The sequence below is a fragment of the Molossus molossus genome, unplaced genomic scaffold, assembly GCF_014108415.1.
Source record: "Molossus molossus isolate mMolMol1 unplaced genomic scaffold, mMolMol1.p scaffold_m16_p_12, whole genome shotgun sequence".
Classification (NCBI taxonomy): Eukaryota; Metazoa; Chordata; class Mammalia; order Chiroptera; family Molossidae; genus Molossus; species Molossus molossus.
Window position 1 is genome coordinate 7,256,958 of NW_023425347.1, and position 24,850 is coordinate 7,281,807.

The 24,850-nt window shown below is 42.8% G+C and overlaps 1 protein-coding gene across 2 annotated transcripts; it reads left to right on the top strand.

Annotated features, from left to right (window-relative positions):
- Positions 1 to 1,784: 1,784 nt before the first annotated feature.
- WRNIP1 (WRN helicase interacting protein 1) lies at positions 1,785 to 23,520 on the top strand. Of its 2 annotated transcripts, XM_036257136.1 has the most exons (7): positions 1,785 to 2,839; positions 4,848 to 5,039; positions 7,272 to 7,513; positions 16,800 to 17,029; positions 21,067 to 21,222; positions 22,133 to 22,212; positions 22,808 to 23,520. In XM_036257136.1, the coding sequence occupies exons 1-7, from the start codon at positions 2,024 to 2,026 to the stop codon at positions 23,081 to 23,083; spliced, it is 1,992 nt and encodes a 663-aa protein (XP_036113029.1). In that variant the 5' UTR covers positions 1,785 to 2,023; the 3' UTR covers positions 23,084 to 23,520. The 2 variants fall into 2 exon arrangements, with proteins under 2 accessions (XP_036113029.1, XP_036113030.1); XM_036257137.1 differs by lacking the exons at positions 21,067 to 21,222; positions 22,133 to 22,212; positions 22,808 to 23,520 and adding an exon at positions 20,491 to 21,009 and having other exon boundaries at positions 1,986 to 2,839.
- Positions 23,521 to 24,850: the final 1,330 nt, after the last annotated feature.

Genomic DNA, 24,850 nt, shown 5'->3' on the forward strand with positions numbered 1-24,850 from the left:
ACAAACCTCAAAGAGAAGGAGGTTGGGGATGGGAAGAAATAAACAAGAGATATTATATGCATAACCAATGGACATAGACAACAGTGTGGGAGAAGGCAGGAGGGGGACGGGAGTGGGGAGGAGGGGGCCAATGGGGGAAAAATGAAGAACATCTGTAATACATTTAACAATAAAGATAACAGCAAAAAAAAAAGACTGTAAGCCTTACATTTATTAAAAGAAAAGACATTCAATAAACTTCACAGTTGTCTCATTTATTGTCATTATTTTAAAGTATTTTGTTTGTGTTTGGGGGTGACCATAGGTCCATATATTTCTATTAATGTTTAAAATAAAATAATGTATGTAACATTTTCATATTTATTCACACTTTCCTTTACAATCTGTTTTGAGAGCAGTCCTAGAACCTAAAGGGTAGCGGAATATGCCACACCAAAATATACCACTTTGGCATGAGATTATTTTTAGTTCAAAGCAGTTGAGACACAGCAGATACAAGAAAAGTTCTCTACTCTCTTCCAATCTGCTTCAAAGCAGGACATAAATTTTAAAGGTGCCCACCTCCACTCCCATCTCTACCAGAAAGGACAGAGTCAACTCCAAATCCATATTAACCCAAAGGAGTCTACATAACAAACCACATTCAATCCACTGAGCAGGTTCACACTGGCTGGGGTGAAGTTTCCCACTTCACTGCTCCTGGAATTGGGGGTTCCGTTGCTTCTCAGAAAAAGGAAAAAAAAAATGCTTCCTTTTCCGTTTCTTTTTAATAATATCTTTTACTTAATTCTAGTTCTTTGTAAGTCATTCCTCTTTTCCTAAAGTTATCTGTTATGAAGGGGCTAATAAAATCTTTAGGTGTTTACTTTTGGATAAGTTTCAAGATGTTCTTGTGTAAATAAAAATCCCATTTCTGTTAACTTTTTAAAAGTTCAGCCTTTCCCGAAATTCTTTTTTTTCCGTTTTCATTCTGCTTATTTTCTTTAAATACCGAAAGTGCATGTTTGTGACACATCTTTGAAGATGTTTACAGAAAATCAGATAAAGTCACAGAAGACAGTAATTCTATCCTTCAAAGGTGTAGAATACATAATTTGCTCATCTATGGTGGGCATTTTCTGTAACTGCCTACAATGTAATTTTGAATGGTTGCCTAATATTTTATTACTCTGGGGATAGCTACACCCTAACTTGAGTAACCACTTAGAATTAAATCTCTTTCTAATTTTTAACTATTAAAGAGCTGAGTGAGCTGCATCAATGTTATGAGCTTAAGGTAAAAGGCCCTTGGGTAAGGGTAAAAGGCCAAACAAATCTAAAAGGGGGCGGGGGATCTCTTTATTTGCATTTCTCCACATTAGCTTAGGTTAACATTTTGTTTACACGTGCAGACGTTTGAATTTTTTTCTTTTGCTCAAGTCTTACTTCCTACTGGGGTGTTTTGAGAGTCTCCATCCACACCCCCACCCCTTTTCCGTTTAATTATAAGCAACCAGCCGCGGCCTCTTCCGTCCCTCCGCCCGACCCACTCGCCAGCTCAGCTCCGGGGTGTGGAGAGCGGCTTTCCCAGGCACCACCTAGGGGCATTGTCACAGACACTGCAGGGTGTCCCCGGCCTCGAAGGGCGCAGAACTGTGCCGTGTTTGCTAACGCGCGAGCCTGCGCACACGCAACCGCCGCCTCCGCGGCCTCTCACAGTGGGGCCGGCAGGCCAGCCGGAAGTGGATGCTCGGACTCCACTTCCCGACAGGCAGCGGGACACGTGTCCCGCAGCGACTGCGGAAAAACGGCCGCGCATTACTCTTCGGGACGCGACGCGCGTGACGCCGCCCGAGGCTGGTTGAGGGCGGGCGGGCCGGCCGGGGGAGCTCCGGCTGAGGCATGAGCGGCGCCCTCCTCTGGCCGCTCGCGTCCCGCCGCCTCTCCGGGCTCGAGTCGCGCGGCGCGGGGCCTAGCGGCGGGCATCGCGAGCCCTCGGCGTGCGCACGGAGCTGCGACCGCGCCGGCGAGGGCAGCGGCCGCCATGGAGGTGAGCGGGCCGGAAGACGACCCTTTCCTGTCGCAGCTGCACCAGGTGCAGTGTCCCGTGTGCCAGAAGATGATGCCCGCCGCGCACATTAACTCGCACCTGGACCGCTGTCTGCTGCTCAACCCCGCGGGGCCCGCGGAGCCCGCGGCCGGGCCGCACGGCGCGGGCGAGCGGCCCAAGGGACTGTCGCCACCCGGCGCCAAGAGGCGGCGGCTCTCCGAGAGCTCGGCGCTGAAGCAGCCGGCCACCCCGACGGCGGCCGAGAGCAGCGAGGGCGAGGGCGAGGAGGGCGACGACGGCGGCGAGACCGAGAGCCGGGAGAGCTACGACGCGCCGCCCACGCCGAGCGGCGCCCGCCTGATCCCCGACTTCCCGGTGGCCCGCTCCAGCAGCCCGGGCAGGAAGGGCTCGGGGAAGAGGCCGGCCGCTGCGGCCGCCGCGGCGGGTAGCGCGTCTCCGCGGAGCTGGGACGAGGCGGAGGCGCCGGAGGAAGAAGAGGCGGTGGGCGATGGCGACGGGGACGCAGATGCCGACGGCGAGGACGACCCGGGCCACTGGGAGGCCGACGCCGCCGCCGCCGCCGCCTTCGCAGCCAGCAGCGCGAGCCGCCCGCACGCCAGGGCTCTGGCGTTGGAGGAGATCCGTCAGATGCTGGAGGGCAAGCCGCTGGCCGACAAGATGCGCCCCGACTCGCTGCAGGACTATTTTGGGCAGAGCAGAGCCGTGGGGCAGGAGACCCTGCTCAGGTCCCTCTTGGAGACGAACGAAATCCCCTCGCTCATCCTGTGGGGGCCGCCGGGCTGCGGCAAGGTGAGTGCCGCCTTGCCAGAGAGGTTCCGGGTGCGGGTCTCCACGGGTCGGGCGTGGGTCTAACGGTCAGGGAGCCGCGGCGTTGGCGGGCCGGAAGAATCCGCGCGGCTCTGGGTGTTGAGGCCTAGGAGTGCAGAGCCTCAGGTAGCCTCTGAGCCCGGGCGGTGCCTGGCCCGCGGGGGAGTTGCGATGGATGTGGAACAGGCACTCCCACCCAGTTTCACGAGACGTGTGTGGCGTTTCCAAAATCAGAATGTCTGAATTTCTGGGTTTACAAGAATATGTGGACTGTTAGATTTGATCTACTTGTGTGTTCCAACAGCCTCCTTCTGGCTGTTAATTGATTTTAACAGACTGATTTATATTTGTCTTTGAAACTATATTTACTTAACAAGAGTAGTATGAACACTTTTCCCTGTGCAAGTCATTTTCATCTAGCATTTCCATAACTGTCCTCATAATGCTGTGTATTTTAGAGAAGAAACGCTGCTGCATATTGGTGTCCAGTTCTATATACCTTGTTAGGAATTATAACAAATCCAGAGGGCAATTAGGATATTGGGGTCTAGAAAACATGTCATTGGAAGAGCACTTGAAAAACAGTGGAGAGTTAAGACTTAAAAAAGAGAGAGAGAGTAGGCTGAGGTGTTTAAATATGTAATTTTTTTTAATCCATAGGAAGAGGGAGAAGAATGAGCACCAGTGAATGAAAAGCAGCATTCAGGATCAGAGTGTGAAGGGGCTCTCAAGAGCTTTCATGTTCTGACTCATTAGTGCACGAGGACTTTTAGGATTTTTCTCCAGTTTTTCTTTCCAGCTTCACCTCCCACAACTGAATCACATCTCCCTGGAATGCATGTTGTTCCTTGTGTGCTTCTTGTTTGCATTCCTACTTTCCCTTTGGTCAGGTATAAATCAGATCTAACCCAGATAACATTTTACCATGGTGGGGGATTTAGTTATTCCTCCATTTAGGGGATGGAGCAGTGGCATTTTTATTAATTGTGAAGTCTTTACATAACATCATGAAAATGGCTGATCAGATGTTGATGGTTCCGTATGGCAAGAAGAAAGTCACCAGGGAGATGAGTAGAGTGAATTCAGAAGATACTGGACAAAAGATTTAATAGGCTGTACCCCTCAATGTAGTACACAGGCCTATACATATGTGGCATGGGAACCAATGGGCTGCAGTTTGCTAAAGAATCAGCTACAGTATTTAATGGTGCTATAAAACTTACAGAAATTAAAGTACCACCTTTCCATTTACTTGGGTAAATTTGACTCTATGGTTAAACAATCTTCCCTTTTCCCATCCATATTAACTATATTGCTAACAATAGTGTTAATATACATATGCAAATGTGTAGAGTACCGTTAAGTGCCAGGCACTGAGTGAGCATTGTTTTCCTTGGATCTGCATTGTTTTCTGGTAAGTACTAACATGATCAAAGTGCTGTTGCTTTACCTCCTTCCAAAGTAAACATGCAGAAGTGGCATGCAGTCATCTTAAATGCTAGCTAGTTTTTCATTGATTTCTCAATTCAGAGGCTCATGCTCCTTTTCTAAGTTGCAATGATAAGCTTCCAGTTGTGGAATTGATGGAGTCTAGTTCTGCACTTCAGTTGCACACCTAGTCCTTCAGCAGTAATGCTTTCTTGGCTGGAAGAGATCACAGCTGTCACCCAGGCTCTGCTAAATCAAAACAGCTGTTCTTTTACTGGGGTCTCAAAGATGTTAGAGCCCCCCTCCCAAAAAAAGGAATCGAATGGGGTTAGGTACAAAGGAGGAAAAAAATCAGGATTAACCTAAGGTTTAGCTACTTTCCTGTTTTAGTCATAAGTATTTTCTTTTAATTTCTGATAATATGTTCTATTTCAGATTGTATCTGTGCTTTTAAGCATTTTTCAGAGGTCAAGTTACTTATGCTTGCTTGTGTTTGTACCCATGGGTGCTGTTTTCTCTGTGTCTGATCAGCTTTACAAACTCTGTGTGTCATCTTTTCTAGACCACCCTGGCTCACATCATAGCCAACAACAGCAAGAAACATAGCATAAGATTTGTGACATTGTCTGCAACAAATGCCAAGACAAATGATGTACGAGATGTCATAAAACAAGCTCGAAATGAAAAGAGCTTTTTCAAAAGGAAAACGATACTTTTTATTGATGAGATTCATCGGTTCAATAAGTCTCAGCAGGTATATTAACTTCTCTACCTTTTGGTCATTGTGAACATTAATTAAAAAGAATATAAGTATGTGAGATCACTTTGAAAAGCATTAAGCACTATACAAATGCTAGGGACTGTTGTTATCATTATTAACTGTCAACAAAGAAGCAGACTGCCAACCCATCTATTTTTAGCCTATTTCTCCACTTTTTCTTAGTATTTTTTATGACAAGAAAATGCTTTCTCTAACTGATAAATGAAATTATCAGTATATCCTTGAGTTACACACCAAAAAAGCAACTTTGGATCAGAGTTTCACATTTTTATGAGTTTTTATCTTTTTTATCCTTTCCCGAGGACATTTTTCTTTTCTTTTTTTTTTCTTTTTTTGCCTAGGGAAAAGAGGAGTGTAAAGGGGAAGGAAGGAGAGGGGGAAAGGTGGAGGGGAAAGAGAAGGGGAAAGGAGAGGGGGAAAGGTGAGGAAGAAGAAGGGGGGAAAGGTGGAGGGAAAGGAGAGGGGGAAAGGTGAGGAAGAAGAAGGGGGGAAAGGTGGAGGGGAAGGAGAAGGGGAAAGGTGAGGAAGAAGAAGGGGGGAAAGGTGGAGGGAAAGGAGAGGGGGAAAGGTGAGGAAGAAGAAGGGGGGAAAGGTGGAGGGGAAGGAGAAGGGGAAAGGTGAGGAAGAAGAAGGGGGGAAAGGTGGAGGGAAAGGAGAGGGGGAAAGGTGAGGAAGAAGAAGGGGGGAAAGGTGGAGGGGAAGGAGAAGGGGAAAGGAGAGGGGGAAAGGTGAGGAAGAAGAAGAGGGGAAAGGTGGAGGGAAAGGAGAGGGGGAAAGGTGAGGAAGAAGAAGGGGGGAAAGGTGGAGGGGAAGGAGAAGGGGAAAGGAGAGGGGGAAAGGTGAGGAAGAAGAAGGGGGGAAAGGTGGAGGGGAAGGAGAAGGGGAAAGGAGAGGGGGAAAGGTGAGGAAGAAGAAGGAGGGGAAGGAGAAGGGGAAAGGAGAGGGGGAAAGGTGAGGAAGAAGAAGGGGGGAAAGGTGGAGGGGAAGGAGAAGGGGAAAGAAGGGGAAGAAAACGCGGAAAGGCACCTTGAGAACCAGCCCAAGGACATTTTTCCATTTTTTGTTCAGATAGAGTGGGAGGGAGGGAGAGAGAGACAGACAGACAGACAGACAGACATCGACGTGAAAGGGACACATCAAGTAGCCGCCACCCACACGACCAAGCAGGGCTGAGAACAAACTGCAACCGAGGCACGCACCCTTAGCGGGAACCGAACCCGGGTCTTTCTGGACCACAGGCTGACGCTCTAACTGCCTGGCCAAACTGGCCAGGGCATGAGTTTTTATCTAAATATTAACAGTCATAGTGAACAGTTTAACTTAATTTTAAATTTCTCCCCTATAAAGTGTTACTTTTTTTTAAGAGTTACTTTTTATTTTTCAAGATTAAAGAGTGTTTTCTATAACTTCAGGTTCTCATCAAGGTGAAAGTTACAAGAGCTAATCATTGCTACTTATTTAAATGGCTTTCTAAAGTAAAAGGACTATTTTTGTAAATAAAGCCACTTTTTGTATTCCTAAATTAACATAAACATTTTTTTCAGGTATGCTTTTTAAAAATATATATTTGTTGCAGCTTTTTAGTCAGAGGTAGAAATATTTTACCAAACCCTACTAAGCTTTTTTACCTGATTTGAATCTGAGTTAATAGACCCTTAGAGTTATGACTAGATGTTAGTACTCTAGGTTTCATATTGGACCATTGACTCACTTTAGCATTTCTTTCCCATTAGCAGCATCTGGTGTTACATATTCACTGATGTATATATATTTACCAAATTGATTAGGAAGAATGACAGTGTGGCTGAGTACTCACAGTAGAAGATGATTATAGAAATACTAATGTTTTTGTGTTTTCTTAGAATTCTGTCATTAAATAGCTGCTCTATTTAAACTATGTCAGTTTGACCATGGGATAGAAAATACTTATGTTAAGTAAAGAAACCATATATGTTAAAACTAGAGCAGAATTCTACTTTGAGTCTACCAGCAAGAGACTCGGCTTAGACATTGGCATTCCAAAAGATGTGTTTTAGGCTCAAAAAGCATTAGTTGTCTTCTCCCACTGTTTCATCTGTATTCAGTGACTATAAAGCTGCTATTCCTGAAATCAAAATTAGGAAGAAGGAATGGATAGCCAACTTACATAGAATTCTGCAGGTTGTTGACTGGAATCAATTTCTTCTGTTTTCCTCCCATGATTAGGACACGTTCCTTCCTCACGTGGAATGTGGGACAATCACTCTGATTGGGGCAACCACAGAAAACCCTTCCTTTCAAGTCAATGCTGCTCTTCTGAGCCGCTGTAGGGTTATTGTTCTTGAGAAGCTTCCAGTAGAGGCAATGGTGACTATTTTAATGCGAGCAATCAACTCATTGGGCATCCACGTCCTAGATTCCAGCCATCCCACTGACCCTCTGAGCCACAGCAGCAACAGCAGTTCTGAGTAAGTTGATTGTATGCAGTATCTTGGGGTCATACTCCTCCTAGAGAATCCTCTGGCAGGGATCCAGAAAGGGCTGGACAGAAGTTAAGGAGAGGTTGGGGACAGAAGAAATGTTGATCTGGTAATGAAAACCAAAGAGGAAAGAAGCACTGAATTATACCAACAAATATATCTGCAAATATTTTCTTTCTTTTAAGATATGTTTTGTAATTTATAATGGCTATATCTGTAATTCTGCAAGCTTTAATATTGCTGTGCCTGTTATTTTAGTTTTTGGTTGTTTGCTTTTGTGCTTAGGGATTTGTGCTTAGTTCTTTACCTAGCACGCTTTCTTTTAGTCTTGGAAAACTATGGAAAGCTTTATTGATCATTTTCTTTTGTGGAATAGACTTAATTTATAATTCTTTTGAAATGTATACTCAGATTCCAATTTCTTTTTCTCCTGCAGTTTACTTCTTTTAAAAATATTAAGTAAAAATTCAAGTAAATGGTACCATAAAATTCCTTAAATCATTTGGAATGATTTTTGCATACTCTAAATGTCAAACTCAGTTCCATGAAAGTAAAGTAATTTTAACTGAAAAGACATTTTAGAGGCTGTCCCTTTCCTTTAGGTGGTCTATTGCTCTATCATGAGTGCTATATGAGATCTTTAATCAGTTAGATTACTTCAGTTAGAGGTTTTCATTTCTTTATATTAGACTATATTCTTTAGATGTCATTGATTCATGTGTCAGCTGAAATAATGCAGTGGAACATAATGCTGAGGACCCCACAGCTGCTGGTGCCTGTCCTGAGGCCACGTTCTGGAGCCACTCTTCTGTGAGGATTAACTACAAGACATAGGTTCAGGGTTTAGGTTTCAACAGTCTCTCCCTGTGTGTCTGGCCTGTCTCATTTGCTCATGTCTCACATATAGGAGGAATTATGCTGTGCCTCACGAAAGACATGAAACATGGCCAAGGACCCCCAGGCGGAACAGAGTCACATCATTTCAGAGTATAATTGTGATGGGATAGCTATCAGAATTGTGGCTAAGGAGACGAATGAAACTTTCTGGTGTCCATCAGGTGTACTCATACTTAGGAGCCCCTTGTATGCTGGGCCCTTGTTTTTTCTCTCTCCTAGTCACTGCCATGCCATAATTTAAGTGAAATGAGAGGGACAGCAGAACCACGGAGCTCATGTCAAAAAGGATTTCTGCATTTTAATAGGATTCCTGCATTTTGTCACTTGCATCTGAGAGGAGCAAGTGAAAGAATGAAGTGTTTTTATTGCTGACCATGTGACCAGAATGCTTGGCAAATACATGAAAATTGTTGATTACTCATACAAACCAAAGGAACAAAGAGGTAGATAATTCAATATAAGTTACCAGATCTCCATCTTTCTCTTCACATCCAAAACACAATTGAGTATAGATGGAGTACTATTTTGCAGATGTCACACCAAAGTTGGAGGGCGAGAGGGAGGTGATACACTATTTTTTCTGGCCCTCTGTTTTCCTGGAATGCAAATATAACGGCTGATACTTGCATTCCAGACAACAGGACTGGTTGCAAAAGTCAGCCAGGGATTCTTACTCTGCTAAAATTGCTTTCTAGTTAGAGAACATCTTCTCTGTCCAATGGATGGTTTGCTTTTTCTATTATCACTCATTTAGAATGAATCCTAACTATGACTTCATTCTCCTGTTCAATTTCTTACATCTTTTACCTTCCTGAGAAGGCTAGGAGGATAAGAACTTTTCCTTCTTGTTCATATCCCCAGCACCCAGCACAGTGCCTAGCATATATTTTTAGCAAAGGTTTGTGAATGAGTAAGTAAATCATAGATAGCTTTCAGTATAAGAGAAATAATTTAATTTTCTTTGTATAGTCCAAAATAAGGGATGATTGCTCCATTGCCCAGGTATCAAGAACCTTTCTCTTTAATACTATTGCCCAAGCAAACTAGCAGCAAGCAGAGTGAAATTAAAGATTATTAAACTTAATTAATTGGTGTGCTTGTTATAAATTCTGACAAGAAGTAGAGTTGGGAGATGTCATAGGTCATAGAAAGAATTCTTACATTACTAGTGATTTTTCTAATAGAAGTACCTGGCCACCCCAATTGCCATGGATCACTAATATCAGATTATGCTATCTTTCAGTTTTAAGTAAAATTTTATTTTCAAATTTCTACTGATTGGCATTAACTACATATACATTCTTGTGAACATAAATTAGATTTGTTTACACTAATCTAGTGGGAAGGAAAAACTTTTGACCCCAAATAATTACTTTCTTTCTCTGGAAAGCTATGAGTGTGCATTTGTATTCTTTTTTTTTTTTTTATCCTCACCAAGGACATTTTTGCTTCTTCTTCAGATAAAGCGGGAGGGAGAGAGGGAGGAAGAGAAAGAGAGAAACATCAACGTGAGAGAGACACATCGACTAGCTGCCACCCACACAACCCCAACCAGGATCGGGGTGAAACTGCAACCGAGGTACGTGCCCTTAGCGGGAACCGGATCCCGGTCTCTCTGGATCACGGGCCGACGCTCTAACCGCTGAGCCAAACGGACCAGGGCTGCATTTGTATTCTTATGTTTTGGTACCCTAGATAGCAACTAGAACTTATATAGAGAAATCCCATACTGTTTATGGCTGTTTATGAGGAGCTGAGCAGGTGCTGAATCTGGAAACTAATCAAGCTGATGCTTACAGCACTCTTGATTTTACTTGAGGAATTGTGAATTCTTACACAGTATATACTTGTACAGCATATAATCTCATTAGCATGAGATGAAAGTGTTCTTTTTTCTATTTCCTTCCTATATTTAGTCTGAAGGTCCATGGGCATAAAAAAATGCAGCTTCTAGCCAGACAGCTTCACAGTATTGAGTATTGTCAGAGACATGGGCCCTCACCTTTCTACTCTACCATTTTCAGCACAGAGCTTCAACTCATGGCCCAAGGTAGCCAGTTACAAAAATCTAGCCATTATATTGGCATTCTAGGCAACAGAAGAAGGGCCAAAAAAGAAAGATAGCATATCACCTCCCTCTCGCCCTCTAACTTTAGTGTGACATCTGTAAAATAGTACTCTATCTATACTCAGTTGTATTTTGGTTATGAAGAGAAAGATGGAGATGAGCTGGTAACTTACATTGAATTATCTATCCCTTAGTTCCTTTGGTTTGTATGAGTAATCAACAGTTTTCATGTATTTGCCAAGCATTTTGGTCACATGGTACAATAAAGCATGCTATCTGTGCATTGGGTTAATTTTGGAGGCCAGGAAAAATAAGTCCATGGTCCTATCATCTGATGAGCTTGTGCTGCTGAAAATGAGAAAGTAAACTAGTGTTTAATCACTCTGCAGTACTTGCTGCTTTGAAGGATTGTAAATTCCAGATCATAGGACACATGCCTATTCAAAAACACCCCTAAAGAATCAGTTCTTTGTAGACCAGATAATAGCGCCGAAGTTTGTGGACAAGAGACTGAAATGAGAGTCTGTAATTGCCCTGTTACTGTCTAACTAGGCAGAGTTTCGAAAGTTGATTTCAAGAGTTGAAGTGGCTTCTGTCCTGAAGTGAAGGTGCTATGGCTTGACTCTGAGACTGGACTTTTCTCTGATCATCTTGAGAGGAGAGCCCAGACAAGGTGGCCCCAAAAGGAGGTGGCCCCAAACAAGGTAGCTATAGGTTTGTTTCTCAGTTATTTTTGTTTTTAATAAAAGTTTGAACTATTTTGCCTGCCCTTTAAAAATATTTTCTAACATTTAATAGCATGATAGTAGAACACCATCATAGAAGGTACTTGTCAGAAGGAATTGTGGATTTTAATAATTTTTCTTAGAAATGTTTTGATATAAAGAAAACATACAGTATTAAATGGTGACATAAAAACACTGGCAACTAGAAAGAGATCTCAGGGACCTTGTATTCTCTTCCTGTGGCTGCTGTGACAAATTACCATAAACTGTGTGGCTTTAAAGAACAGAAATTTATTCTCTCACAGTTACAGAGTCTTGAAGTCTGAAATCAAGCTGTTGGCAGGGTCACATTCCCTCTGAGACTTTAGGAGAGAATCCTTCCTTTCAGATTCTGGTGGCTCCTGGCATTCCATGGCTATGGCTGGATCACTCCAGTCTCTGCCTCCGTCTTCACATGGCCACCTCCTCTGTGTACCTCTGTCTTCTCTCTTACTGTCTTTTATAAAGACATTTGTCATTGGATTTAGGACCCTCACTAAATCTAGAATGATCTCATCTGAGATCTTACGGTAGTTACATTCACAGATCACATTCACAGGTTCAGGGATTAAACAGAGAAGGACATCATCTGTGAAGTTTATATTCTCTCTTTTTGGAGAAAGTTTTGTTTTATTTTCACTCTGGTTATCATGGAAGCAGCTGAGTTTAGGGCTCTGCCTTGAAGATTTGTAGTTCTAGAGAGTATAGTACTGCCCAGTCTCATAAAAATTATTCTCATTACCAATGATAAAATTGAGTGCTCATGATGTCCAGGCACTGCTGTTTAAGCCTTTTATGGGTCTTATTTAATCCTCTGCAAAGTAGATACTGTTATCTCCTTTTTATTAGATGAGGAAACCGAAGCACAAAAAGGTTAAGTAATGTTCCAAGATCCCCCAGTTTGAGGAGGATGGAACCAGTTTTCAAAGTTATGTTTCTGACTAAGCTGCTGGGTTGTTAGAAGTGCTCTAGGTATGAAGTTAAAAGGGCTACTTAGTATCAAGTTAAAGCTGCTACTGGTAAGTATTAATATTCTAACCTTTTTCTGTTTGTGTAAGGGCAGCAGCTGCATTATTTTTAAAGTATTAGGAACACAAGATTTCCAGTGGTCATTTAGTAGTAGTGCCTTTTTTTTTTTTTTTAATCCTCAACCGAGGACATTTTTCAATTTTTTGTTCAGATAGAGTGGGAGGGAGAGAGAAACATCGACATGAAAGGGACACATCAAGTGGTTGCCACCCACAAGACCCAACCAGAGCCGGGGACAAACTGCAGCTGAGGTACATACCTTTAGCGGGAACTGAACCCGGGTCTCTCTGGACCGCAGGCCAACGCTCTAACCGCTGAGCCAAACCGGCCAGGGCAGTAGTAGTGCCTTTTAACCAGATCTGCACATTACAGTTGTTACCAGGGATGCATCTTGACATTACATGTGCTCAGCTTCTATCCCTGGAGGTTTCAGAATCAGTAAATCTGTGGTAAGATACACAGGCTGTATTTTCAGAAAGCTCTCTGTAATCTAATACACATTTTTGGTGGAGTGTTTATTTTCTTTAGTGAAAAAGATGCACAGAGTATTGTTTTGTTACTTAAGGCAATTTTAACTGAGCCCTGTATATTCTTTTGTTCTGCCATGAAATAATAGGAACGTTTTCAGTACCTCCTTCCATTTAAATATTCAGCCATCTCAATAGAATCCTCCAAATCCCAGTGTCATTCACCAGAAAAACAATGGGCAGGCAGATTCACACCCTTGAAAAGAAAAAAGGAAAGGAAGAACCTGTCTTCATAGCATGTACAGCATGCTTCCCGTATTCCTGCCAAGTCCAAAGTATTACTAACTAGGAATCTGATCTTTCCCAAAGCATTTCTTTTAACAATTTTTTTTTCCTCATTATGGAACTGTTTAGGGTTTTATGTTGAGGTTTGGGGGGTTTTATTAATCACATTATAACAAAGAAAGTTACTGTCTCTGCTTCTTTCTCTGTGATGCTGTGGGATTTCAGGCACTGTATCCCCAAAGTAAAGTGTGCCTCATTTAATCCTGTGCTAACTTTGGAAAATTGCTTCCAAATGGAAAATGTTTTATAAGTTTATGCTTAAATTTTAAAATCATGTTAAATTCTCTGGAATAGGACCACTCTTGCAAGATACTTTGTGCAGTTGTTAATGTTTGCTGAGGAGTTTTGCAAATATAAATACAGATATCCTTTATTTCGTCATTCTTGGCCTAAGTACTTTTATCTGCTCCCTCTCCTAAGATCTCAAGGTATTTTCACACTTTTTATTACTCCTCAGAACCTAGGTAGAGTAAACCAGGATTCTGGGAATACCGAGTGGTAGGTAGAACCCTTTGAACATCCTATACAGTGTTCTTAATAGCGTATTTTCGCTTGGGGATTTATTCACGTGACCATTGTGAGTGCAGTCACTTTTTTTATCCTCACCCAAGGACATTTTTCCATTTTTTGTTCAGATAGAGTGGAAGGGAGGGAGAGAGAGAGAAACATCGATGTGAAAGGGACACATCGACTGGTTGTCACCCACACGACCCAACCAGGGCCAGGGACAAACTGCAACTGAGGTACGTGCCCTTAGTGGGAACCAAACCCGGGTCTCTCTGGACCACAGGCCGATGCTCTAACCGCTGAGCCAAACCGGCCAGGGCAGCAGTCGCTTTTTATTACTTGAACACAATTGCTGGAAGATTCATTTGTGTTTAAAAATACTCATTTTGAACGTGAGTGACATTTGGAGTGTGGATCGTATTGAGAGGGAGGAGGAATGGAGTGGAGACTTAGGTGAAAGCACTGGGCTCTGGCTTTACTGCAGCAGCACTAGCGTTCTCCATGACCTCACACCTGATGCAGACGGATAACAGTACAACAAGGTGGACTTCGTTCAGAGTTTAAACATTGAAGGAAGGATCCAACCACATAAAATATGCCCATTTTGAAAGGCTTACTCATAGTGTGCTGTTTATAAATCTATGAAACAGTCTGCTACTTGTTTTCTCTCATAAGTAAAAGGGTCTACTCACTGGCTTTATATGGGGACTCATGGAAACGGGGCAGGGTAGTAAGCACTAGAGTATTAAAGGCCTCACATTTTTTCTCTGTCCCATAAGCACTCATGTCTCTATATGTGAAGGGCAAATTCATAGAAAAGGGATGTATACCAAAATACTAATGTTAAGATAATACAGCAATAAGTGACTTTTGCCCCTATTTTTAAATTTTAATATAATGTACATTTTATAAAGTAATATTTAGAGTTCTGAGTATTTTGTTTTTCAAAAACTTATTTAGTTTTAAGGATACAAACCATACATAGTATGATCCTGATTTTGTTTTAAATTAGATGTGAGGTTTATGGTGGAAGGGGTGGATGGATCATAAAGAAATTCAACAAAGATCATAGTAGCTGCTGTTATCTCTAGGTAGAGGAGATAATGGATTGGGGGAGAGGGGACAGGGTCATACTTTTTATATATTGTAATTTAAAAGGAAATAAATGTTTCACTCTGAAATTGTGGGAAAATTGAAGTTAGCCTGTTCGCTATAATGCAGATATTGAATGCCTATTCTCTACCAGGCAATGGGGATGCAAATAAGGAATCAAATGTGATTCCTGTCCTTGAGGCCTCAACATTTAGTGGGAATGGAGGGAGGACAAATGTAATCCACAAATGGTGTGACTCATGGTGATGGCTCAATCAGTTAGGATTGATTAGGGCTCCTGCTTTACTCCTGTTTCTTCCTGCAAATGATCCTGCAGGCTTTGTGTTGCTAGGAAGCTTTCTAAGAAAATGGAAGGTGTTGCTTTTATTAGTTCTGAGGCTGAAATGAGATGTTGAGGCATCTTTGGTTCTTCCTGCTTCTTTGTTTGTCCTTGCTGCCCTCCCCCACTCTCCATTACCCACACACATGATGGGCAGTAACCAAGCCAGGTGTGTGCCCTACTCTTTGGGGCATGTTGAGTGCTGCCACACCCCTCTGATATGAATTCCTTCTAACACATTTTCATTTGTTATTTATTGTCTGTCATTTTTCTTCCAAACCATCTAAAATCTGCTAAAGAATGTCTGCTTGAGAAATGGTCTGTCAGCTTTACAAAACGTTAGTGATGTGGCCTTGGTGTGTTTTAGTATTTGGCCAGAAAGGGAGAAGGATGGGCCTATAGACTATAACCATGGCTCTGGGGCCAGGGAGGCTGTCAGGAGGAGTCTGACGAGAGAGTTCGTCATTATCTAGCTGTAAGGCAGAACAGGTGCTCATTGTGTGGTGTGAGATGCACAATTAATAACTGGAAATCTTGGCTTAGGTAAATTAGGAAATTAGATGAGACAGTCTTTAAGATGTTAGAAACAAATCTTTTAGTTAAGAAAATCACTTAGTTAATGAAATTGGTATTATTCAAGCCATTCACCAAGTGAAGTAGTGGGGTAGGTGTACAGTAAGGAATTCTACATTGACCTTTGAAGATAAGTTGGGCCCCCTTTCATGACAAACAACCCCCCCCACACACATACACCCCAGTTCCATGCCTTGGCTCAGTCCAGTTGGTGCCTATGCATTATTTTACGGGTAGCAGATTTGGACCGTCCTAAGTGACTTATTAATTGTAATAGACATTTTCAACTGAAGTTTGACAATGATATAAGTGAGTTGTAACTGGAAAAGTGTGTTGCTAACAGCTAGCCAGGACTTAACAAGACCTCTCTAAGTAACTAAATGTGTTATCTTTTCTAACTAAACTAGGAATAGAACAATTTGCTCAATTAGATTTGAAAACGAATCTTTGTTAGACTTTTTTTTATGAAGGTCTACATTTAAAAATGTAATGATACATTTTAATCCTGATTTTCAGAGAGAGGCTAAGTGACTTTCTCAAGGTCTCACGGCTAAGTTCTGGCAGAATCTCAGGTAGATGTCCTGGCTAGTGACCTCTGCTACTCTGCAGACTTCAGGTGATTAATACCCAACTGGAAGGCCAAAATCCCAGAGACCTGCTTCTAGATGCTGCTATACCTAGAAAAACTGGATACTTGGTTTGTTGTTTGTAAAATAAGGAAATTGAGCTGTGTGATCTGGAGCCTTTCACAGCTGGCTTTCTGATGTGATGCTGCCTCCCCGTGTGAGAAGGGGTCTGAGCATATCCATGTTGTCAGGATGTAGACTGCATTTGAGGCATGTGTTCTGCATGTTATAATGAGGCACTGGTGTTTCTGTAGTTTTCACTATTCGGTAGGATAGAACCAGAGAGACCATATGTCCAAGGTGACTTTCTAAAATTTGCCATGTCTTTGTACATGCTTATGCATGTGTGTTTATCCAGTTGAAATACCCTCATGACTCAGTCAGGTCAGTTTTCAGTGTCGATAGTGCTTAACCATGTTGACAATGTAAGTTAAGAATAAAGAGCAGGAATGTTGAACATAAGGTAGCTTTTAATGATCTTGCTAAGGCATAAGAGTTTGCTAAGAAGTGCTGTAGAGTGAAAACTACATAATATGAGTATGACAATAACACTGGTTGTATTGCAGGCCGTCCATATTCATAGAGGATAAAGCAGTGGACACTCTGGCTTTTCTCAGCGATGGGGATGCCCGAACTGGATTGAATGGACTGCAGCTGGCGGTGCTGGCCAAGTTAAGCTCTAGGAAGATGTTTTGTAAGAAGAGTGGGCAAACCTATTCTCCCAGTAGAGTTCTGATCACTGAAAGTGATGTGAAGGAAGGCCTCCAGAGATCTCACATTTTATATGACCGAGCAGGTAAAAAACTGTGAAATGTATTGAGTAAAACTTGAATGAAATAAGTTGTGTGCACACACTGTCATTTCCAGGCCTCTGACCTTCACCTGGGTCCAAAGCATGAACATGTTTCTCAGTTGGATCTCCAAACTGGTTATAGAATTAACCCTTACCCTCAGAGTCTGATTTCAAAGACCCAGCTTCCTGAGCTTTCTTAAGAGAGGCACAAAGCAGAAGCTGTCCTGATAAGAACTGAGGGGGCTTTTCAGGTTTGAAATTGTAGGCTTCAAACTTAAAAGGTAGTTATTTTTGTATTACTTGCTGATGGCACCTTTTAGAACACAAGTGCTTTTTAAAACCCATACATTCAGTTGACAGTAATTCTTGTGATCATTTATAATGGCAGTAAATAACCCCAGGACTCTTGAAATAAGTGACTTATTTCATTAGTTTAATGAAAATTAAAATTCTTAATTTCTAAAGTCTGAACTAAGCATTAAGTTTACTTGGATCTTGATGCTTTTATTTTGTAATAGCTTTTTTAAAAATTTAATTTTGCTTTGTACAGTTTACTGTTTTTGTAGAACCGCTTTTACTGATATTAATTTTGATACCAGCTCTTATTAAATCCGTGAGCTGGCAATAGTAAATATCACAAGCATATTTGTATCTTTTTATAGACATTGTGGGTGAAGAAGATAATGTACTGTAGATTAGCCTGGACGTCTAGGGCTTGAGTATTTGTGTGATTCTGGATATCGCAGTAATAGGAACAGAATTTCCACACCTTTAAAGCTGTGCTGGAAGAGGAAGCTGATAAATGAATGTGCCAGATATCGTGGAGGCTGCACCATGTCTTTGACAGCATTTCTGAATGCTTTTTGATATTGGGGAGTTTAAATATGACTGGTTCCAGGGACTGCCTCCTGATGAGGGAACAGAACATGTGTGACCTTGGGGAAGTGGCTGATGCTCTTCAGCCTTAGTGCGCGTGTGCTGATGGGGACGGGGTGGCTGAGGGGCACAAGTGGTCCCACGTGCTGGACTCTCCATTGTTTCTGGGGGTTCTGGCAACAGTGGTCTTTTTCCCTACATGGAGGTGTCCTAAAAGAGACTCTTATTTTGATTGGACCAACTAGAACTGTTCTTTCACATTTTATCAGACTGTCAGTTAAAAAACAAAAAGCTACCATTTAACATAGCTAACATTCATAGCTAACATTGAATCTTGGTATTTTATATACATTGTCTTCTTCTTTTTTTAATTATCAAAATAACCTTAGGAGGTAACTATTAATATTATCCTCATTTTACAGATGACAAAACTTGCCTAAATTCATAAAGCAAGTGGTTAAGTTCATCCTCAGCTCCAGGTCTGACTAATTGCTAGGACTGTGACCTTCTCCACTGTCGGTGCTGCCTCCATAGTAGCCCCTCCCCACGTTCACCAATCTCATTGCTAGAGCAGGTCACTCATGCCTGCTCACTCGTGCACATCCCCACATACCTGTTCACGAACACACACACACAGTGGATGTCAGACAGGTCCAGCCTTAGGGCTCCTACTTCTTGGGGCTCACATTCCATCACAATGGGGTCACCTTCTCTGTGGCTCTTTGCTGCCCAGGATGAGCTGAGGCTGTGGAAGCCACCTGGAGCTTGGTCTTGAGAACCCACACAATCCACAAGTCTTAACACCCCACCCTGTCCCACTCTGACTGACGTACAGTGTGTGTGTGTGTGTGTGTGTGTGTGTGTGTGTGTGTGAGAGAGAGAGAGAGAGAGAGAGAGAGAGAGAGAGAGAGAGAGATCTCCTCCATAGTGGGTCCAGACATACTCAAACACAATTCAGGTCCTAGAGAATCAGGCTGTTTCATCAGTAGGGATGATAGAAGCATTGCCCTGGAAACCTGCTCGTTATATTTTTATAACTCTGGTGAGATAAAGACCCTTAACCCAGGATTTTAATTTTTTCTTTCTTTTTATTTTTTTCTTTATTGATGTTAAAGGGAGAGGGAGAGAGAGAGAGAGAAACAACAGCAATGAGAGAGAACACTGATTGGCTGCCTCCTGCATACCCTCCTTTGGGGATCTGGCCCACAACCTGGACATGTGCCCTGACCAGGAATTGAACCATCAACCTCTTGGTGCATGGGTTGACACTCAACCAACTTAGCCACATTGGCCGGGCTGTATTTTTTTTTTTTTTTTTTAATGTCATCTAGTATATAGTTACTTATAGGACCCAATAACTAGCTCAGATAATTCTGCATCAGAATGAAGAAATTTCCAAGTGAGAATACATTCTCTGCCATGCATTGAGGTCAGAGTTCTACGTACGTAATGTGAAATTATAAGTTATAAAGTGGTGTATAGTAAAATAAAAAATAAAATCTAGCATAAAATAATGATCTTAACACTTAAATGTTTCTATAGTGCTTACTCCATACCAGGTATACTTTATTTAATATTCACAATCCTATGAGCTAGCTAGTCTTATAATACTCATTTTACAGATGAGAAACCCAGGAGGCCTAAAGGGTCAGTAACTTGCCCACAGTTACATGGCTAGAATGTTTGACATTCATGCCCAGGCAGCTTGGTTCCAGAGCCCAGGTCTTAACCATATTGCCTTTTATTGTTGACCCTCAGTAAAGATATAAGAAAAGGAGTAAACTCTGTGGCAGAGGAGATTCATGGCCGTCTTCTTGTTTACATTTCACAGGAAGTGAAGTGGAGGTGGCTTCTTCCATCTCTTCCATGTCCATGAGTTTGCCAAGCCTGCACTGCCAGGCCTCCTCCCCAAGTCCAGGCTCAGCAGTGGAAGGGAACAGAGCCAGGGTCAGTGTCCAGGCCTGTGAAGGGGGTGGGCTAGACCATGTAGATTTCATGCAGGACACTTTTCTAGCTGGTCTCCATGCCACAGTGACTTAGCTGAGGTGGCCCTGGAACAGATGACCACTCAGTTTGTCCGCAGAAATCTGGCAGCTGAATGGTTGATTTGCCCTCGTACTCCTCTGAAAATGGAAGGGCTCAGGCCCCACAGTCTGCCTTTCAGGTCTTTCTCCTTTGGCAGGCCAGCTATTTCTCCATGCCCTCTCCATCTGAAGGCAGTGTCATTTTACCAGCATAGTCAGGTGCCAGGACTTGTTCCTGGGGCCCAAATGTTGTATAGAGCAGATCATGGCCTTGTGGGCCTTGGCTTGATGACACAGACCAGGTGCTTCTCTGGAAGGACTAACACTAATAAGAATAACACTTCTGTTTCTCATGAGCAGGGTGCCCTCTTCTCAAATTTAAGGAAGAGGTGGTGGTCAGAAAATAGGGAAGTGTGTGCAAATGCAAATGTTTGGCCATAATTTTCTCTTAAAAATGTTTTTCTATAGCACATTTCACTGATTTGTTGTCATGGGTAAGACCAAGTGGTAAGGGAGAAGGGCCACAGTGTTTTCAGAGTGAGAGCCGTTTGTCCATTTGTCCAGGGATCCCACCACCCACGTGTGTCCCCACATCACATTCAAATGACCACAGGCTTCAGATATCTGAAAGGCAACTGGAAATGACACTGAGGAACAACTGGGCTGTAACAGCTGTTCTTGCCACTTGACTCTTTTTGATGGCTACATCCAAGCGCAGGGTCAGTTTTCCTCAAATTGACAGTGGGGGCGCAAGGTGGAACCAGACACCGGATCCCTCTCTTCCCACTCTTGGCTCTGGCACATCACTGAGGTCTGCGAGGACCACCTTTCAGAGTGAATGTCTCCCTTTGCCTGCTGTGCTCACGCTCAGTGTGGGCAACTACAAGTGTCCACATGAACTGGGTCACCACACAGGCCTGCTCCAGCATCCCGCACTAGTGGCATGTACCCTCGCGCTGAGCAGCTCGAAGACAGCCGTCACACCTCGTTCTCCTCAGGCTTTCCCGGGCCCCAGAGTAGCTCAGGCTTCCCCAAAGTCAGCCAAGTGAGAGCACCATGTGGCTTGATGGATCCTCCTCTGAGCCCTGTGGAGTCCCTCTTCCTGCCGGTAATTGAGCAGGTGCTTTTTGTGGCGTCCAGGGGAAGAGCATTACAACTGCATCTCTGCACTTCATAAGTCCATGCGGGGCTCCGACCAGAGCGCCTCCCTCTACTGGCTGGCACGCATGCTTGAAGGAGGCGAGGACCCGCTGTATGTGGCAAGGAGGCTGGTGAGGTTTGCCAGTGAAGACATAGGTGAGTGTGATGGGGAGGGCCCAGAACCTGGTGTCCCTGTAAGGTCGGGTGGCGTGGAGGGAGGAAATGTTTTGTGATTGAAGCGGTTTTTTCTACCATGTTGGACAGGTAAGAAGAGGAGTTGAGTTTGAACTCGGTTTATTTCTTGATATTGTGTGTGTGAGCTTTTGAGTGTTTATGTCCCTAAGGTCACCATTTTGTCTCCTCTTCAGTGGTGATTTTCCTAACATGAGTTTTGAAATAGAAGAAATATTTCAAATTTGCTTTCCAGTTGGGTATTGAGGTTTTTATTTGATGGCTTCTGAGATAGGAATGGAATATTCTGGACACTGTTTAAAGGAAAGGATCAGAAAAACTTTGCTTTGGTGTTAGTAAATGTTTTATTTTTAATGTATCCATCCTTGTGACTGTTTTCATGGTCTCTACTCCTTGTGTTTATCATACATATATATAATATAGTTTCTTATTTTTCCAACTAGATAGGATGGAGTTTTTATCCCTGAGGAAACAATCTTTGACATCACACCATAACCATTCAGTAAATACTTTAAAAAATTTTTTCTTTATTGATTTGAGAGAGAGAGATAGAAACATCAATGAGAGAGAACATTGGCCATCTCCTGCATGTCCCCACTGGGGATTGGGCTCACAACCTGGGCATGTGCCCTGACTGGGAATCGAACCGGTGACCTCTGGGTGCACAGGTCAACACTCAACCACTGAACCATACCAGCCGGGCAGTAAATACTTCTTGAATAAGCTAATGAGATCAGAGAAAAGTCAGTCCTTTTGCTAAGTGGGACTTTTTTGGTCAGCAGTCTGCAGGCAGTGACAGTCTCAGGTCGTGGCTGCACGTAGACAGGTCAGGGTGACTTACACTTACTTGCCTTTCTCTGTCTGTGTGTGACAGGTCTGGCAGACCCATCTGCATTAACACAAGCAGTTGCTACCTACCAAGGCTGTCATTTTATAGGCATGCCGGAATGTGAGGTAACGTAATTGGTTCAGTTCTTTGCAAATTAGCTCCTTTCTCTTGTGCTCTGTCCCTTTGTGGATTTAAATATATGTTCTGCCTTCACCGTTAGTTACTATGTGGGCCCACTGAAGAAGGTGCTGGGCTTTTTACCACTCCCATTTTATAACCTTAGACTACAGAGAGAGGGAGGGGACCTTGGGTATCGACAAGGTCATGTTTTCAAACTATTTCCAGGAGTCTGAGGTTCAGAGAAAGTGCTCAGGATTTCGGGGGTGGGGGCAGAAATGTTGAAGGAGCTGGATAGGAAGTCTGCAAGTTCACCCACAAACAGCAGCTACATGTTTATGTTTTACATATTGAGGTTTTAAGAAAAACTTCATTTAATAAAACGTTCCTCAGTTTATAAAAAAGAAAGCCACGGGTCTGGCTCAACCTCTCTCCTCATATAGGAATTTCTTCTTTGTCATAGGTGGGTATCCAGACTGGAGGCAGAAAGGGGGATAATAAAAGCATGGTGGGAATCTTTTCAGAATTAACTAGAGACATCACAAAGTATTCTTCAAAACAAAATCTGGCATTTTCATAACAAAATGTTGCCTTTTCACTCAGGTGCTTTTGGCCCAGTGTGTAGTGTATTTTGCCCGAGCCCCAAAGTCTATTGAAGTGTACAGCGCCTACAACAACGCCAAAGCCTGCCTGCGAAACCACCAGGGGCCTCTGCCCCCCGTCCCCCTGCACCTGAGGAACGCACCGACCCGGCTGATGGCGGATCTGGGCTACGGCAAGGGCTACAAGTACAACCCCATGTACAGTGAGCCTGTGGATCAGGAGTACCTGCCGGAGGAGTTGAGAGGAGTGGATTTTTTTAAGCAGAGGCGATGCTGACTCTTTTAGGCTATTACAGCAGAAGGATGTTACTTTTTCTTTTTCTTTCTTTCTTTCTTTTTTTTTTTTTTAATAGAAATGGCCAGAAAGAGAGTAAATGGATTGCGAGGTTGGTTGCCTGGTGGAAGTTAAAACAGACCAGATTTTTGTGCCAGAAATTTGAGAGTTTCTTAGGTGGAGGCACAGTTACTTCAACTAAATGTGTAATGTTGAATTGTGTTCATTTGCAGTGGTTATGCTTATGAAAGTATCTGGCAGCTTTGTGCAATGAATTAATGTTATAAGGAATTATCTATTTTTGTTATAGTATTTAAGTCATAATGTCATTTCAGAATTCAGTTCTGTAGGATTTTTTCTTTAAAAATGTATATTCTGAGTAGCTTTAATTGGTAAAAAAAAAAAAAAAATGTAATTGTGATTTAATACTGCATAGTGTTTTGGGTATTTTTTTTATATGCAAAGATCTTATGAGCCAATAAAACTATTTGAAAGTATTCTTCAGTTTAGTCATGTTTTTCCCACCTTGGATCCCTCACTTCCAACATCTGTCACCGTCACATTGTGGTGGGTAAATACTGTGAAAGAAAAATAATCCTAGGTGAAATTGGAAAGTTGAGTATTTTTTTGAAAATTAATTTTAATTTCTTAAAGGAAAACATACAATTTTAAATGGTTTATAAAAACATCCAGGGCTCTGTTCCATTTCTCCCTACTTCCTCCAGTTTCTTGCAGCTCCATGTTTCTAAAAGATACAAGAATTTCACCCTTGTGTTTCCTGCAGTTAATTGGTGCGCGCGCGCGCACACACACACACACACAAAACTTAGCTTTCTTTGTATCTACTGCTAACTCTTTTCAAACTTCTTAATAGCTATTTTGCACACATTTCCACAGAGATGGCCCATCAATAGTGTGATTCCTCCTGGGCACTGCCCCTTCTGTGTGGAATCTGCATAGCTTTTGTCCTGGGACTTTCTCTGCCCTTCTGCTGATTCAGAAGTTGTATCAGGCTGGAGGGACAGTGGGATGGTGCCACCAGGCCTGGCGCGGGAACCTCCCCTGCAGTCTGGGCTGGCTGTGCTCTGGTGTGCACTGGGCATCCCTTTGTTGTCGTCTAGAGATTTCCTTTGGCACCTGCGCCACGTCTGCCAGCGGGATCCTGTGCTTTCCTTTCTGCGTAGGTACTGCACCTCCTCCAGTAGCCTTAAGTTGTAGGAGGCAAAACATTTTTAAACCACGAGTGTCAAAATCATCCGACTCTTCTGATAATTTGGCAGTAAATTTTAGTTTGGAAATATTTGTCAGTTGTCTGCCTCTTCCACACATTGCTGTCAAGAAATTTGATGACATTCTGATTTGTAGCCTCTGCAAACTTACAGAATCTTGGTTCCTCATGTTGGAAGGTTGGAGTGATTTTACTGGTCATTTGGTGGACCCTTTCAATCTAGAATCTCATATCTTTCAATTCTGGGATTTTTTCTTTTTCTTTTTTTTTTTTTTAATATTATTTTTGTTACAGATGTTTCTCCTTTTTTACCCCATTGACACCACCCTCCTCTCCATTCCCACCTACCCCATCCCCAGCTTTGTTGTCCATGTCCATTGGTTATACGTACATGCATATAAGTTCTGTGGTTTATCTCTTCCCTCCCCCCACCACCCCCTCTTCTGAGGGTTGTCAGTCTGTACCCTACTTCCACATCTCTAGGTCTACCCTATTCCTCAGACTGTTATGTTCATTATATTCCACAAATAAGTGAGATCATG